The following is a 15,191-nucleotide window of genomic DNA, read 5'->3' as shown; positions in this document are numbered from 1 at the left end:
ATTGCTCCAGATGTTTATTGGATTATCTATTTTTACACTCCATCTCAAGATCACTTTGGCGTCATCTTCATGACAAGTGAAGCAGAAGCATATAGTAACTCGGGCCAGGGAAAACACAATAGGCTCTCAGGCTATTACAATGGTTGTATATTTGTGTTCCGTTCAACAATTACTTCTATTACCGTAAGACAAAACTAGTGACCCACAACCATAGTCTTACTACGACAAACACCAAGACTTAACATAATAGGTTTTGTTATCTTCAATCAGAGATATGGGGGCTGGTGGGAAGGTTACGCCTCTAAGGTTTGGAAGAAAATTAGATATGAAATACAGCAGTTTTCAGGCCACTCCCTTGCTGTTCTTATATAATTCCCTTGTGTTTAGACATGTGCACAAGATGAACGTCCACATAGCCATATCTCCAAGCTTTTAAGATTTATTTTTTCTGGTTTTACTTGATTTTTTATTTGCAAAAGCCGAGGCTGCTCTAGACACTTGCCGTTTTCTACGCGGTGTGACTGGGCGGGAACTCCGCCCAGACCGTCCATGTCCGGGAACTAGCGTACAGTCGTCGTCTGGGTCAATATGGAGAGCAATATAGTCAGCTGCACTTGTTGCCAGGGTAACCGTATGTTATTGGTTAGTTGTTTTATACAAGTAGTATTGCAGGCGGAGGGCATATTGCATTGTGAGCGTCATTATAGTGACTCAGATAGCCGTCGGCTTCAGTATACCCCGACTCCGTACCAGTGAAAAGCTGATCTTCAAGGCTATCATATGTTTGATCACCTGTTTTCATCTATATTGCTGAATCGTGCAGTCAATTATGGCAACGCCCAGGAACCAATAACAAAGCGAAGCAATTCTAGTCCCGGATGGTTAACTTGCGGGAGCCAGTGACGTCGTGCAGCTGGCGGGAGGCGAAGGAGGCGACCAAGCGGTGGTCTCCTGACCTGCGGGCCACGAAGGTGTAGCTGTAGGTGAAGGTCTCCCTCGGCCGGACCTCCCGAGTCACCCTCACGGTCCTGGGCCGGTAGGCGCCCCCGATCTCCATGCTGAAGAAGCAGTCGGTGAGGGCCACGTCGAGCGGGTTGCTGAAGGTGAAGGTGGCCTTGCACTCCTGCCCAACCTGGCACTCTGGCACCTGTGGGCGAAGACACGCAAGTTAAATGTGACAGGAAAAACTGAGTTAAAAACAAGATAACATCGACACCCGCGGATGGCTCAGTGTTCTGTGTGTACAAGCTGTGTGATCTTTACACTTGGAACCTTTAAACGAATATAACAAATTGTTGCACGAGTAGTACCTCGATGCTCATCCTTGGCTTCTCAAACTGGAAGTCGAACTCGTCGACGTAGGACTGTTTGCTCTCGGAGACATGACCCGAGGCGGTGACCTTGATGAAGCCCATGTCGACGAGGCGGTCCTGGTACTCTGAGGCGTCCAGCTTGAGGGTGAGGGTGTCCTTCTGGCCCCCGGCGAGGGTGAACTGGCCCGTCACCCTCTTCAGGTGTGACCCCAACACCCCGGTGTAGAAGGCGCTCCTGCAGGACCAGACCAGGACATGTCAAGCATCAGAAAATGGTTAATAGCAGTAGGTCTACTGGACCATGTTAGGCTGGTCTACTGGACCATGTTAGGCTGGTCTACTGGACCATGTTAGACCGGTCTACTGGACCATGTTAGACTGGTCTACTGGACCATGTTAGACCGGTCTACTGGACCATGTTAGACCGGTCTACTGGACCATGTTAGACCGGTCTACTGGACCATGTTAGACCGGTCTACTAGACCATGTTAGACCGGTCTACTGGACCATGTTAGACCAGTCTAGTGGACAATGTTAGACCGGTCTACTGGACCATGTTAGACCGGTCTACTGGACCATGTTAGGCCGGTCTACTGGACCATGTTAGACCGGTCTACTGGACCATGTTAGACTGGTCTACTGGACCATGTTAGACCGGTCTACTGGACCATGTTAGACCGGTCTACTGGACCATGTTAGACCGGTCTACTGGACCATGTTAGACCGGTCTAGTGGACCATGTTAGACCGGTGTAAACGGTCTCTCGCGGCCAGGTTGTGAGAGAGGAGGAGGACCCACCTGGTAGAGATGTTGGCCTGCACGGTGCGGGTCTCCGAGGTGTTGTTGTGGACCTGCAGGACGACGCTAATACTCTGGCCGGCGGTCACCTGCTTCGGTTCCTCCAGCACGAACTCCACATCATAGCTGCCCTGGTCCTGTGGAGGAGGGGGGGGGTTACTGTTGTGGTCCTGTGGAGGAGGGGGGGTTACTGCTGTGGTCCTGTGGAGGAGGGGGGTTACTGTTGTGGTCCTGTGGAGGAGGGGGGGGTTACTGTTGTGGTCCTGTGGAGGAGGGGGGGGGTTACTGTTGTGGTCCTGTGGAGGAGGGGGGGTTACTGCTGTGGTCCTGTGGAGGAGGGGGGGTTACTGTTGTGGTCCTGTGGAGGAGGGGGGGGTTACTGTTGTGGTCCTGTGGAGGAGGGGGGTTACTGTTGTGGTCCTGTGGAGGAGGAGGGGGGGTTACTCTTGTGGTCCTGTGGAGGAGGGGGGGGTTACTGTTGTGGTCCTGTGGAGGAGGGGGGGGGTTACTGTTGTGGTCCTGTGGAGGAGGGGGGGGGTTACTGTTGTGGTCCTGTGGAGGAGGGGGGGTTACTGTTGTGGTCCTGTGGAGGAGGGGGGGGGGTTACTGTTGTGGTCCTGTGGAGGAGGGGGGGGTTACTGTTGTGGTCCTGTGGAGGAGGGGGGTTACTGTTGTGGTCCTGTGGAGGAGGAGGGGGGGGTTACTCTTGTGGTCCTGTGGAGGAGGGGGGGGGGGTTACTGTTGTGGTCCTGTGGAGGAGGAGGGGGGGGGTTACTCTTGTGGTCCTGTGGAGGAGGGGGGGTTACTGTTGTGGTCCTGTGGAGGAGGGGGGTTACTGTTGTGGTCCTGGGGAGGAGGAGGGGGGGGTTACTCTTGTGGTCCTGTGGAGGAGGGGGGGTTACTGTTGTGGTCCTGTGGAGGAGGGGGGGGGGGGTTACTGTTGTGGTCCTGTGGAGCAGGGGGGGGGGGTTACTGTTGTGGTCCTGTGGAGGAGGGGGGGTTACTGTTGTGGTCCTGTGGAGGAGGGGGGTTACTGTTGTGGTCCTGTGGAGGAGGGGGGGTTACTGTTGTGGTCCTGTGGAGGAGGAGGAGGGTTACTGTTGTGGTCCTGTGGAGGAGGAGGGGTTACTGTTGTGGTCCTGTGGAGGAGGGGGGGTTACTGTTGTGGTCCTGTGGAGGAGGGGGGGTTAATGTTGTGGTCCTGTGGAGGAGGGGGGGTTACTGTTGTGGTCCTGTGGAGGAGGGGGGGTTACTGTTGTGGTCCTGTGGAGGAGGGGGGGTTACTGTTGTGGTCCTGTGGAGGAGGGGGGGGTTACTGTTGTGGTCCTGTGGAGGAGGGGGGGTTACTGTTGTGGTCCTGTGGAGGAGGGGGGTTACTGTTGTGGTCCTGTGGAGGAGGAGGGGGGTTACTGTTGTGGTCCTGTGGAGGGGGGGTTACTGTTGTGGTCCTGTGGAGGAGGAGGGGTTACTGTTGTGGTCCTGTGGAGGAGGAGGGGGGTTACTGTTGTGGTCCTGTGGAGGAGGAGGGGGGTTACTGTTGTGGTCCTGTGGAGGAGGGGGGGTACTGTTGTGTTCCTGTGGAGGAGGGGGGGGTTACTGTTGTGGTCCTGTGGAGGAGGGGGGGGTTACTGTTGTGGTCCTGTGGAGGAGGGGGGGTTACTGTTGTGGTCCTGTGGAGGAGGGGGGTTACTGTTGTGGTCCTGTGGAGGAGGGGGGGTTACTGTTGTGGTCCTGTGGAGGAGGGGGGGTACTGTTGTGGTCCTGTGGAGGAGGGGGGGTTACTGTTGTGGTCCTGTGGAGGAGGGGGGGTTACTGTTGTGGTTCCTGTGGAGGAGGGGGGGTTACTGTTGTGGTCCTGTGGAGGAGGAGGGGGTTACTGTTGTGGTCCTGTGGAGGAGGGGGGGTTACTGTTGTGGTCCTGTGGAGGAGGGGGGGTTACTGTTGTGGTCCTGTGGAGGAGGGGGGGTTACTGTTGTGGTCCTGTGGAGGAGGGGGGGTTACTGTTGTGGTCCTGTGGAGGAGGGGGGGTTACTGTTGTGGTCCTGTGGAGGAGGGGGGGTTACTGTTGTGGTCCTGTGGAGGAGGGGGGGTTACTGTTGTGGTCCTGTGGAGGAGGGGGGGTTACTGTTGTGGTCCTGTGGAGGAGGGGGGTTACTGTTGTGGTCCTGTGGAGGAGGGGGGTTACTGTTGTGGTCCTGTGGAGGAGGGGGGTTACTGTTGTGGTCCTGTGGAGGAGGGGGGGTTACTGTTGTGGTCCTGTGGAGGAGGGGGGGTTACTGTTGTGGTCCTGTGGAGGAGGGGGGGTTACTGTTGTGGTCCTGTGGAGGAGGGGGGGTTACTGTTGTGGTCCTGTGGAGGAGGGGGGGTTACTGTTGTGGTCCTGTGGAGGAGGGGGGGGTTACTGTTGTGGTCCTGTGGAGGAGGGGGGGTTACTGTTGTGGTCCTGTGGAGGAGGGGGGGTTACTGTTGTGGTCCTGTGGAGGAGGGGGGGTTACTGTTGTGGTCCTGTGGAGGAGGGGGGGGTTACTGTTGTGGTCCTGTGGAGGAGGGGGGGTTACTGTTGTGGTCCTGTGGAGGAGGGGGGGGTTACTGTTGTGGTCCTGTGGAGGAGGGGGGGTTACTGTTGTGGTCCTGTGGAGGAGGGGGGGTTACTGTTGTGGTCCTGTGGAGGAGGGGGGGTTACTGTTGTGGTCCTGTGGAGGAGGGGGGGTTACTGTTGTGGTCCTGTGGAGGAGGGGGGGTTACTGTTGTGGTCCTGTGGAGGAGGGGGGGGTTACTGTTGTGGTCCTGTGGAGGAGGGGGGGTTACTGTTGTGGTCCTGTGGAGGAGGGGGGGTTACTGTTGTGGTCCTGTGGAGGAGGGGGGGTTACTGTTGTGGTCCTGTGGAGGAGGGGGGGGTTACTGTTGTGGTCCTGTGGAGGAGGGGGGTTACTGTTGTGGTCCTGTGGAGGGGGGGGGGTTACTGTTGTGGTCCTGTGGAGGAGGGGGGGTTACTGTTGTGGTCCTGTGGAGGGGGGGGTTACTGTTGTGGTCCTGTGGAGGAGGGGGGGTTACTGTTGTGGTCCTGTGGAGGGGGGGGGTTACTGTTGTGGTCCTGTGGAGGAGGGGGGGTTACTGTTGTGGTCCTGTGGAGGAGGGGGGGGTTACTGTTGTGGTCCTGTGGAGGAGGGGGGTTACTGTTGTGGTCCTGTGGAGGAGGGGGGTTACTGTTGTGGTCCTGTGGAGGAGGGGGGGTTACTGTTGTGGTCCTGTGGAGGAGGGGGGGTTACTGTTGTGGTCACCTGGCAGTGGTGGTGTCACCTGGTAGTGGTGGTGTCACCTGGTAGTGGTGGTGTCACCTGGTAGTGGTGGTGTCACCTGGCAGTGGTGGTGTCACCTGGTAGTGGTAATGTCACCTGGTAGTGGTGGTGTCACCTGGTAGTGGTGGTGTCACCTGGTAGTGGTGGTGTCACCTGGTAGTGGTGGTGTCACCTGGTAGTGGTCGTGTCACCTGGTGGTGGTAATGTCACCTGGTAGTGGTGGTGTCACCTGGTAGTGGTGGTGTCACCTGGTAGTGGTGGTGTCACCTGGTAGTGGTGGTGTCACCTGGCAGTGGTGGTGTCACCTGGTAGTGGTAATGTCACCTGGTAGTGGTGGTGTCACCTGGCAGTGGTGGTGTCACCTGGTAGTGGTAATGTCACCTGGTAGTGGTGGTGTCACCTGGTAGTGGTGGTGTCACCTGGTAGTGGTGGTGTCACCTGGTAGTGGTGGTGTCACCTGGCAGTGGTGGTGTCACCTGGTAGTGGTAATGTCACCTGGTAGTGGTGGTGTCACCTGGTAGTGGTGGTGTCACCTGGCAGTGGTGGTGTCACCTGGTAGTGGTGGTGTCACCTGGCAGTGGTGGTGTCACCTGGTAGTGGTGGTGTCACCTGGTAGTGGTGGTGTCACCTGGTAGTGGTGGTGTCACCTGGTAGTGGTGGTGTCACCTGGTAGTGGTGGTGTCACCTGGTAGTGGTAATGTCACCTGGTAGTGGTGGTGTCACCTGGCAGTGGTGGTGTCACCTGGTAGTGGTAATGTCACCTGGTAGTGGTGGTGTCACCTGGTAGTGGTAATGTCACCTGGTAGTGGTGGTGTCACCTGGTAGTGGTAATGTCACCTGGTAGTGGTAATGTCACCTGGTAGTGGTGGTGTCACCTGGCAGTGGTGGTGTCACCTGGTAGTGGTAATGTCACCTGGTAGTGGTGGTCATGTCACCTGGTGGTGGTGGTGTCACCTGGCAGTGGTGGTGTCACCTGGTAGTGGTGGTGTCACCTGGTAGTGGTGGTGTCACCTGGTAGTGGTCGTGTCACCTGGTGGTGGTAATGTCACCTGGCAGTGGTGGTGTCACCTGGCAGTGGTGGTGTCACCTGGTAGTGGTGGTGTCACCTGGTAGTGGTGGTGTCACCTGGTAGTGGTGGTGTCACCTGGTGGTGGTGGTGTCACCTGGTAGTGGTGGTGTCACCTGGTAGTGGTCGTGTCACCTGGTATTGGTGGTGTCACCTGGTAGTGGTGGTGTCACCTGGTAGTGGTGGTGTCACCTGGTAGTGGTGGTGTCACCTGGTAGTGGTAATGTCACCTGGTAGTGGTAATGTCACCTGGTAGTGGTAATGTCACCTGGTAGTGGTCGTGTCACCTGGTGGTGGTCGTGTCACCTGGTAGTGGTGGTGTCACCTGGTAGTGGTCGTGTCACCTGGTGGTGGTCGTGTCACCTGGTAGTGGTGGTGTCACCTGGTAGTGGTCGTGTCACCTGGTAGTGGTAATGTCACCTGGTAGTGGTCGTGTCTCCTGGTAGTGGTGGTGTCACCTGGTAGTGGTGGTGTCACCTGGTAGTGGTGGTGTCACCTGGTAGTGGTAATGTCACCTGGTAGTGGTAATGTCACCTGGTAGTGGTAATGTCACCTGGTAGTGGTAATGTCACCTGGTAGTGGTGGTGTCACCTGGTAGTGGTGGTGTCACCTGGTAGTGGTGGTGTCACCTGGTAGTGGTAATGTCACCTGGTATTGGTGGTGTCACCTGGTAGTGGTAATGTCACCTGGTAGTGGTCGTGTCACCTGGTAGTGGTAATGTCACCTGGTAGTGGTGGTGTCACCTGGTAGTGGTCGTGTCACCTGGTAGTGGTAATGTCACCTGGTAGTGGTGGTGTCACCTGGTAGTGGTCGTGTCACCTGGTAGTGGTAATGTCACCTGGTAGTGGTAATGTCACCTGGTAGTGGTCGTGTCACCTGGTAGTGGTAATGTCACCTGGTAGTGGTGGTGTCACCTGGTAGTGGTGGTGTCACCTGGTAGTGGTAATGTCAACTGGTATTGGTGGTGTCACCTGGTAGTGGTAATGTCACCTGGTAGTGGTCGTGTCACCTGGTAGTGGTAATGTCACCTGGTAGTGGTCGTGTCACCTGGTAGTGGTAGTGTCACCTGGTGGTGGTCGTGTCACCTGGTGGTGGTCATGTCACCTGGTAGTGGTCAGTGTCACCTGGTGGTGGTAGTGTCACCTGGTGGTGGTAGTGTCACCTGGTGGTGGTCATGTCACCTGGTGGTGGTCGTGTCACCTGGTGGTGGTCGTGTCACCTGGTGGTGGTCGTGTCACCTGGTGGTGGTCGTGTCACCTGGTGGTGGTAGTGTCACCTGGTGGTGGTAGTGTCACCTGGTGGTGGTAGTGTCACCTGGTGGTGGTCAGTGTCACCTGGTGGTGGTAGTGTCACCTGGTGGTGGTAGTGTCACCTGGTGGTGGTCGTGTCACCTGGTGGTGGTAGTGTCACCTGGTGGTGGTGGTGTCACCTGGTAGTGGTAGTGTCACCTGGTGGTGGTCGTGTCACCTGGTGGTGGTCGTGTCACCTGGTAGGTGGTAGTGTCACCTGGTAGTGGTAGTGTCACCTGGTAGTGGTCGTGTCACCTGGTAGTGGTGGTGTCACCTGGTAGTGGTCGTGTCACCTGGTAGTGGTCGTGTCACCTGGTAGTGGTAGTGTCACCTGGTAGTGGTGGTGTCACCTGGTAGTGGTAATGTCACCTGGTAGTGGTCGTGTCACCTGGTAGTGGTAATGTCACCTGGTAGTGGTAATGTCACCTGGTAGTGGTCGTGTCACCTGGTAGTGGTAATGTCACCTGGTATTGGTGGTGTCACCTGGTAGTGGTCGTGTCACCTGGTAGTGGTAATGTCACCTGGTAGTGTTGGTGTCACCTGGTAGTGGTCGTGTCACCTGGTAGTGGTCGTGTCACCTGGTAGTGGTGGTGTCACCTGGTAGTGGTGGTGTCACCTGGTAGTGGTCGTGTCACCTGGTAGTGGTAATGTCACCTGGTAGTGGTAATGTCACCTGGTAGTGGTAATGTCACATGGTAGTGGTGGTGTCACCTGGTAGTGGTCGTGTCACCTGGTAGTGGTAATGTCACCTGGTAGTGGTAATGTCACCTGGTAGTGGTAATGTCACCTGGTAGTGGTGGTGTCACCTGGTAGTGGTCGTGTCACCTGGTAGTGGTAATGTCACCTGGTAGTGGTAATGTCACCTGGTAGTGGTAATGTCACCTGGTAGTGGTGGTGTCACCTGGTAGTGGTCGTGTCACCTGGTAGTGGTAATGTCACCTGGTAGTGGTAATGTCACCTGGTAGTGGTGGTGTCACCTGGTAGTGGTCGTGTCACCTGGTAGTGGTAATGTCACCTGGTAGTGGTAATGTCACCTGGTAGTGGTGGTGTCACCTGGTAGTGGTCGTGTCACCTGGTAGTGGTCGTGTCACCTGGTAGTGGTAGTAGACGTGGTCCTTCCTCACGCCTCTGCACGCGTTGAAGACTGTGAACCTCTCAGGCTCTGAACGCTCCAGGTCACGGTAGATCTTGGTGACGTCCTCACAGTCGGCGTCACCGTCGTCATCATGGCGACCCACAGCCTTCGTCACCACCGACCGACACACAGGCAGCCTGAGGGTGGTGTGGAGGAGGCGTTAGTGTGCAGCCTGAAGGTGGTGTGGAGGAGGCGTTAGTGTGCAGCCTGAAGGTGGTGTGGAGGAGGTGTTAGTGGGCAGCCTGAAGGTGGTGTGGAGGAGGTGTTAGTGTGCAGCCTGAAGGTGGTGTGGAGGAGGCGTTAGTGGGCAGCCTGAAGGTGGTGTGGAGGAGGCGTTAGTGTGCAGCCTGAAGGTGGTGTGGAGGAGGCGTTAGTGGGCATCCTGAAGGTGGTGTGGAGGAGGTGTTAGTGTGCAGCCTGAAGGTGGTGTGGAGGAGGTGTTAGTGTGCAGCCTGAAGGTGGTGTGGAGGAGGTGTTAGTGTGCAGCCTGAGGGTGGTGTGGAGGAGGTGTTAGTGGGCAGCCTGAAGGTGGTGTGGAGGAGGCGTTAGTGTGCAGCCTGAGGGTGGTGTGGAGGAGGTGTTAGTGTGCAGCCTGAGGGTGGTGTGGAGGAGGTGTTAGTGGGTAGCCTGAAGGTGGTGTGGAGGAGGTGTTAGTGTGCAGCCTGAGGGTGGTGTGGAGGAGGTGTTAGTGGGCAGCCTGAAGGTGGTGTGGAGGAGGTGTTAGTGTGCAGCCTGAGGGTGGTGTGGAGGAGGTGTTAGTGGGCAGCCTGAAGGTGGTGTGGAGGAGGTGTTAGTGTGCAGCCTGAAGGTGGTGTGGAGGAGGTGTTAGTGTGCAGCCTGAAGGTGGTGTGGAGGAGGTGTTAGTGTGCAGCCTGAAGGTGGTGTGGAGGAGGTGTTAGTGTGCAGCCTGAAGGTGGTGTGGAGGAGGTGTTAGTGTGCAGCCTGAAGGTGGTGTGGAGGAGGCGTTAGTGTGCAGCCTGAAGGTGGTGTGGAGGAGGTGTTAGTGTGCAGCCTGAGGGTGGTGTGGAGGAGGCGTTAGTGTGCAGCCTGAAGGTGGTGTGGAGGAGGTGTTAGTGTGCAGCCTGAAGGTGGTGTGGAGGAGGTGTTAGTGTGCAGCCTGAAGGTGGTGTGGAGGAGGTGTTAGTGGGCAGCCTGAAGGTGGTGTGGAGGAGGTGTTAGTGTGCAGCCTGAAGGTGGTGTGTGACCAAGAAGTAACCATATAAGGGCTGGAGGCCCACAAGAGAGGGCTCACCTGTGCTGCAGGCCCACAAGAGAGGGCTCACCTGTGCTGCAGGCCCACAAGAGAGGGCTCACCTGTGCTGCAGGCCCACAAGAGAGGGCTCACCTGTGCTGCAGGCCCACAAGAGAGGGCTCACCTGTGCTGCATGTAAGGGCTGGAGGCCCACAAGAGAGGGCTCACCTGTGCTGCATGTAAGGGCTGGACGCCCACAAGAGAGGGCTCACCTGTGCTGCAGGCCCACAAGAGAGGGCTCACCTGTGCTGCAGGCCCACAAGAGAGGGCTCACCTGTGCTGCATGTAAGGGCTGGAGGCCCACAAGAGAGGGCTCACCTGTGCTGCATGTAAGGGCTGGACGCCCACAAGAGAGGGCTCACCTGTGCTGCATGTAAGGGCTGTAGCCCCACTCGGAGTCGTCGTCCTCGTAGTAATATCTGACGAAGGAGTTAAGGGCCGAGAAGATGGCGCTGGTGTCGTGGGAGAAGCCAACATCGCCCCTCTTCACAGCCTCCGTCGAGGAGGGGCCGCACCCGCTCCACAACTCTGCAGGAACACCAAAGTAAAAGCTTTAGCCGTCAGTGGAAGAGGAGTGAGCTGGCCTCCATCCGGCCCCGAGCCGGGCGATCATGGCTTGGGTGACCAGTTAACAAAGTTCCTTATAGAGAGAGATAGAGTTTTGGTCTTATCTTTCTATACAACATGCAGCCACTGTGGTGCTTCTAACTCCTCCCTCACTGAGCCACACACTGCCGGGGCCCGGGAGCTGGAGCTCAAGCACTGTAAACATTGACTGGTACTCACTGTAGCGGTAGGCGCGGGCTGGGTCTGTGGTCTGCCACCCGGAGTACCCAGATGGCAGGTCTGGACGGACCATCCAGACGTCGCACCAGGTATGGAAGGCCCACAGGGAGTCGGGCTGGTCGCGTCCAGGTCCACGCTCGATCTGTCGGAAAATGGAGGTCAAGACAGGTTAACCTTGACAGGCCCTCTATCCCCTCTCCTCCATCCATCCCTACAAGGTCGTCAGGACCTCCTCCGGTCAAATTACTCACCCACAGGGTGGAAGAGAGAGGCCTCCGGGTTAACCGCCGGGGATCTCAGACCCCGTCAAGGTCAGTTGCACCTTCCTTGCCTCTTCCTGCAGGAGCTTACTGCTCCAGGCAAGGCAGCTCCTACTTATCCAACCTCTCCCTCTCACATTTATCTCAATGATGTTTGAAGCTTAACAGTTAAGTTTCTCAGTAACTTGATCTATATAACAGCAACCATATTTCAGCATCAGTGTTTGCCTGTTTATTGTCTTAACCCAAACTGATACAACTTCACCGCGTTGTTTAGTGTTTATAATGGGTTAAATCCTTGCTTTGCGCTACACGGGTCAACTTACGAGGTCACCGAAGCGATCGATGTATCGGTCGATGGTGAGCGTCTCCTGCGTCTCGTGGGCGGAGGTAAGGGCGGTGGTGGGGCGGGCAGGCATACCCAGGGCACGGCACACTGTGGGCGTGGGCGTGGTTAGTGAGCTGCATTTTAAGGGTGTGATGAGCAGTGGGTGTGCTCTGTTGGGTGGGTTTTGAGGGTGTGATGAGCAGTGGGTGTGTTCTGTTGGGTGGGTTTTGAGGGTGTGATGAGCAGTGGGTGTGTTCTGTTGGGTGGGTTTTGAGGGTGTGATGAGCAGTGGGTGTGCTCTGTTGGGTGGGTTTTGAGGGTGTGATGAGCAGTGGGTGTGCTCTGTTGGGTGGGTTTTGAGGGTGTGATGAGCAGTGGGTGTGCTCTGTTGGGTCGGTTTTGAGGGTGTGATGAGCAGTGGGTGTGCTCTGTTGGGTGGGTCTCGAGTGTGTCAAGCTGTGTGTTGGGAGTGTGAGCGTCACGAGACTGACGCTCAGACCCAAGGCCTGAGTAACATTGTAAGTTGACCAAGGAAGTGATCACTTTCCGGGATATGTGTGTTATTGTCAGTGTTTCATAAAGTGCTCCCTAACACTCTAATGTCGTCATAAGGCAGGCATTCACCCTCCCAAACACTCACCCGTCGTCATGAGGCAGGCCGTCACCCTCTCAAACACTCACCCGTCGTCAAGAGGCAGGCCGTCACCCTCCCAAACACACCCGTCGTCAAGAGGCAGGCCGTCACCCTCTCAAACACTCACCCGTCGTCAAGAGGCAGGCCGTCACCCTCTCAAACACTCACCCGTCGTCAAGAGGCAGGCTATCACCCTCTCAAACACTCACCCGTCGTCAAGAGGCAGGCCGTCACCCTCTCAAACACTCACCCGTCGTCAAGAGGCAGGCCGTCACCCTCTCAAACACTCACCCGTCGTCAAGAGGCAGGCTATCACCCTCCCAAACACTCACCCGTCGTCAAGAGGCAGGCCGTCACCCTCTCAAACACTCACCCGTCGTCAAGAGGCAGGCCGTCACCCTCTCAAACACTCACCCGTCGTCAAGAGGCAGGCTATCACCCTCCCAAACACTCACCCGTCGTCAAGAGGCAGGCTAGTCACCCTCTCAAACACTCACCCGTCGTCAAGAGGCAGGCCGTCACCCGCCCAAACACTCACCCGTCGTCATAAGGCAGGCCATCACCCAGCAGTGACCATACTTGACGGGGTTGGCACCGTTAAAGAGGAACTCCTGGATGATCTTGACTGAGCCTGTCCACAGGTGGGGGTTTTGACCCCCGCGATACTCGTCCTCGTAGTGGGGCTCCAAGAGGCCAGCCCGAGCATCGTTCTCGTGGTCTCTGCGATTGCGAGACGCTTGGATCTGGGGGAAAAGGTGCGAGAATTTCTGTTACTGCTACTATTTCTGCAGTTGTGGGATAGGACACGTTAATATAGAACATTTCACTACGGCTCCAGGGTTTGGTCTCTGGCCCACCGACAAGGCGGCCATACTCTATAAATGGTCTTATTCGTCAGCACCTTTAAAGTCGAGATCAACTTCCTACACACACACATGGCATAATGTTTTAACATACCACTGTTACGGCGGACACGTGGTGTTTACCCAAAGATCATAAATTACGGCTAAACAAAGAATCCTTTCTCAAATACCAGTTCTTTTCCCCCTACGCCAATACATACTAGACTATGCAAGAGCTACAATACTGGACTCTGTGAGGGGGCTACACATGCTAATACATACCAGGGTATGTGAGGGGATTATACTTGTCAAACGAACATTACAGATTTAATATCACCTTCGTCCCTCACATAATAATTATGTTGTTATCGACATTATGGTGATATCGACCAGTGGATCGGATGAGCCCTGGCTGCACGGGGCCAGCAAATGGCGGGCGTTGCCGATGAAGTGGATATCATGTTATGAGGAATCTAGTAGTAGGCATCTATCAGTCTCAGGAGACTATGGCGTAGTGCTCTGGAGTGGCCTCTCCAGGGAGCAAAAGCCGTGACTAATATTTAGTACAGTCATTGCCCGCACCAGCTCCATCGAACGGAATGGAAACTGTGAGGCGAGAGATTTGCAATTGCGGAACATCGCACTAGATGCCTCGTAAACATCTAGCAATATAAATGTTTCTCCTTGGTTGGGTTCCACTGGCAGTAGGAAGAAGCAGTCAATCAAATTCGAGGAGTATACACTGAGAGGAAGGAATTATAACCGATCCCTAGGATGGGTGTGCGAGGACCCCCTCGTCGAAGCTTATTAAAGATGATACACAAAGGCCAGGGGGCCAGTTCTGCCTCTCAGCATGCATGACAGGCCCTCTGGATTGACGGGGATATGTCTGAAGATTCAGAGGTCTCTATGAACCACAGCAGATGATAGTAAACAAGGCATCCCATTAATTTAGAAATACAAGGAAGGAGGCTGATGGATCTGTAAGAACTGGCGACAGGCGAATCTCGCCTGGGTCTGGGGAACGAAAGAGAAGTAGTGCACGTTTTCAAGGATTTGGAAAGATTTCAGAAGACCAGCATGAAGTGAAGACGACCAGGAGGTTACAACGAGCATCCGCTGGTGTCCGCCGGAAGACTGTTTGGAAGGCAGTCCACATTCTGCACTGTGCCCTTCAGGACCTCTTCCAGTTTCATTTGCTTAAAATGGTGATCAACGTCGTGAACAATGCCACGGCCCGGGTGAGTAATCCAGCAGACTGGGACGAAGGGGACTAATGGGAATCAGTCTCCTTAAAGTGATCAGTGACATGTTGGCTGTGCTTTACTTCCCCACCATCGTGCTCCCACTAGCATTCCGAAGCGGGAATGACAGTTGTGAATAGTGATCCATCATTTAGCATACAAAGGCCCAGGCAGCCGAAGAGGGGTTGGCATAGAGTAATACGCAGGTCATGCCTCGCGTTCAGCATGGAAGACTTGCTTAGGATTTGTGGTATCCACCCAGCAGAACTCAGCGAAGGTGTGCCGGAGCGATACCACTCATCTCATGCACCTTCCTTGACTCACCTTACTACATCCAGAGGTCCTCCACGGGGCCTCATGGGTGGCTGTAGTGGGGGGTCCACAGCACATACAGCTCCGGACCGTGCTACTGCCGCCCCGTGCAACATGGACCAAGCAGTGATCAACCACGCCACCCACTCCTCCACGAAGACCCACTGTAGTCTATGGTTGTCGGGGCGCCATTTACATTTTGTGTGAATGGACACTGGCAGTCCATCTGCCAATGTCCATTCACTGCCCTGCTCATCATTCACCGAAGAGAATGATGAGCAGGGAGTCGCCACACAGTTAGAGCTGTCCACACCGTTACCATGCAGAGGTCGAGTATGTTACCATGCACAGGTCGAGTATGTTACCATGCAGAGGTCGAGTATGTTACCATGCAGAGGTCGAGTATGTTACCATGCAGAGGTCGAGGATGTTACCATACAGAGGTCGAGTATGAATGCCCGACTCGTGAGAAGTCAGCAGGAAGAGGTCCAGCCGTCTATGAGAGGGATAAGGCCCTTCCTGCAGTGTTCTGATCAGGACTGAAGTGCACCTTGCCAAGACTAATGATCAACAATCAAATCACCAATGACTCGGTAATTGTCTATGATCTGGCCCAAAAAATAAGAAACACCC

General features: G+C 55.6%; 1 protein-coding gene across 2 annotated transcripts in view; it reads right to left on the bottom strand.

Moving 5' to 3' along the window:
* Nucleotides 1-15,191, bottom strand: part of LOC123769026 (hemocyte protein-glutamine gamma-glutamyltransferase) — a 37,152-nt gene continuing 21,961 nt past the window's right edge. For both annotated transcript variants that reach the window (XM_069309240.1, XM_069309241.1), the window contains exons 8-15: nucleotides 12,699-12,903; nucleotides 11,525-11,634; nucleotides 10,939-11,080; nucleotides 10,515-10,680; nucleotides 8,857-9,037; nucleotides 2,112-2,248; nucleotides 1,311-1,548; nucleotides 1-1,147 (exon numbers count right to left, since the gene is read on the bottom strand). In XM_069309240.1, coding sequence (XP_069165341.1) covers nucleotides 869-1,147; nucleotides 1,311-1,548; nucleotides 2,112-2,248; nucleotides 8,857-9,037; nucleotides 10,515-10,680; nucleotides 10,939-11,080; nucleotides 11,525-11,634; nucleotides 12,699-12,903 — 1,458 coding nt within the window. In that variant the 3' untranslated portion in view covers nucleotides 1-868. The remainder of the gene's footprint in view (nucleotides 1,148-1,310; nucleotides 1,549-2,111; nucleotides 2,249-8,856; nucleotides 9,038-10,514; nucleotides 10,681-10,938; nucleotides 11,081-11,524; nucleotides 11,635-12,698; nucleotides 12,904-15,191) is intronic.

The sequence above is a fragment of the Procambarus clarkii genome, chromosome 64 (genome assembly GCF_040958095.1).
Source record: "Procambarus clarkii isolate CNS0578487 chromosome 64, FALCON_Pclarkii_2.0, whole genome shotgun sequence".
NCBI classification, from domain to species: domain Eukaryota; kingdom Metazoa; phylum Arthropoda; class Malacostraca; order Decapoda; family Cambaridae; genus Procambarus; species Procambarus clarkii.
Note: the sequence above shows the minus strand (reverse complement) of the source record. Positions and strands in the feature narration are given on the sequence as shown.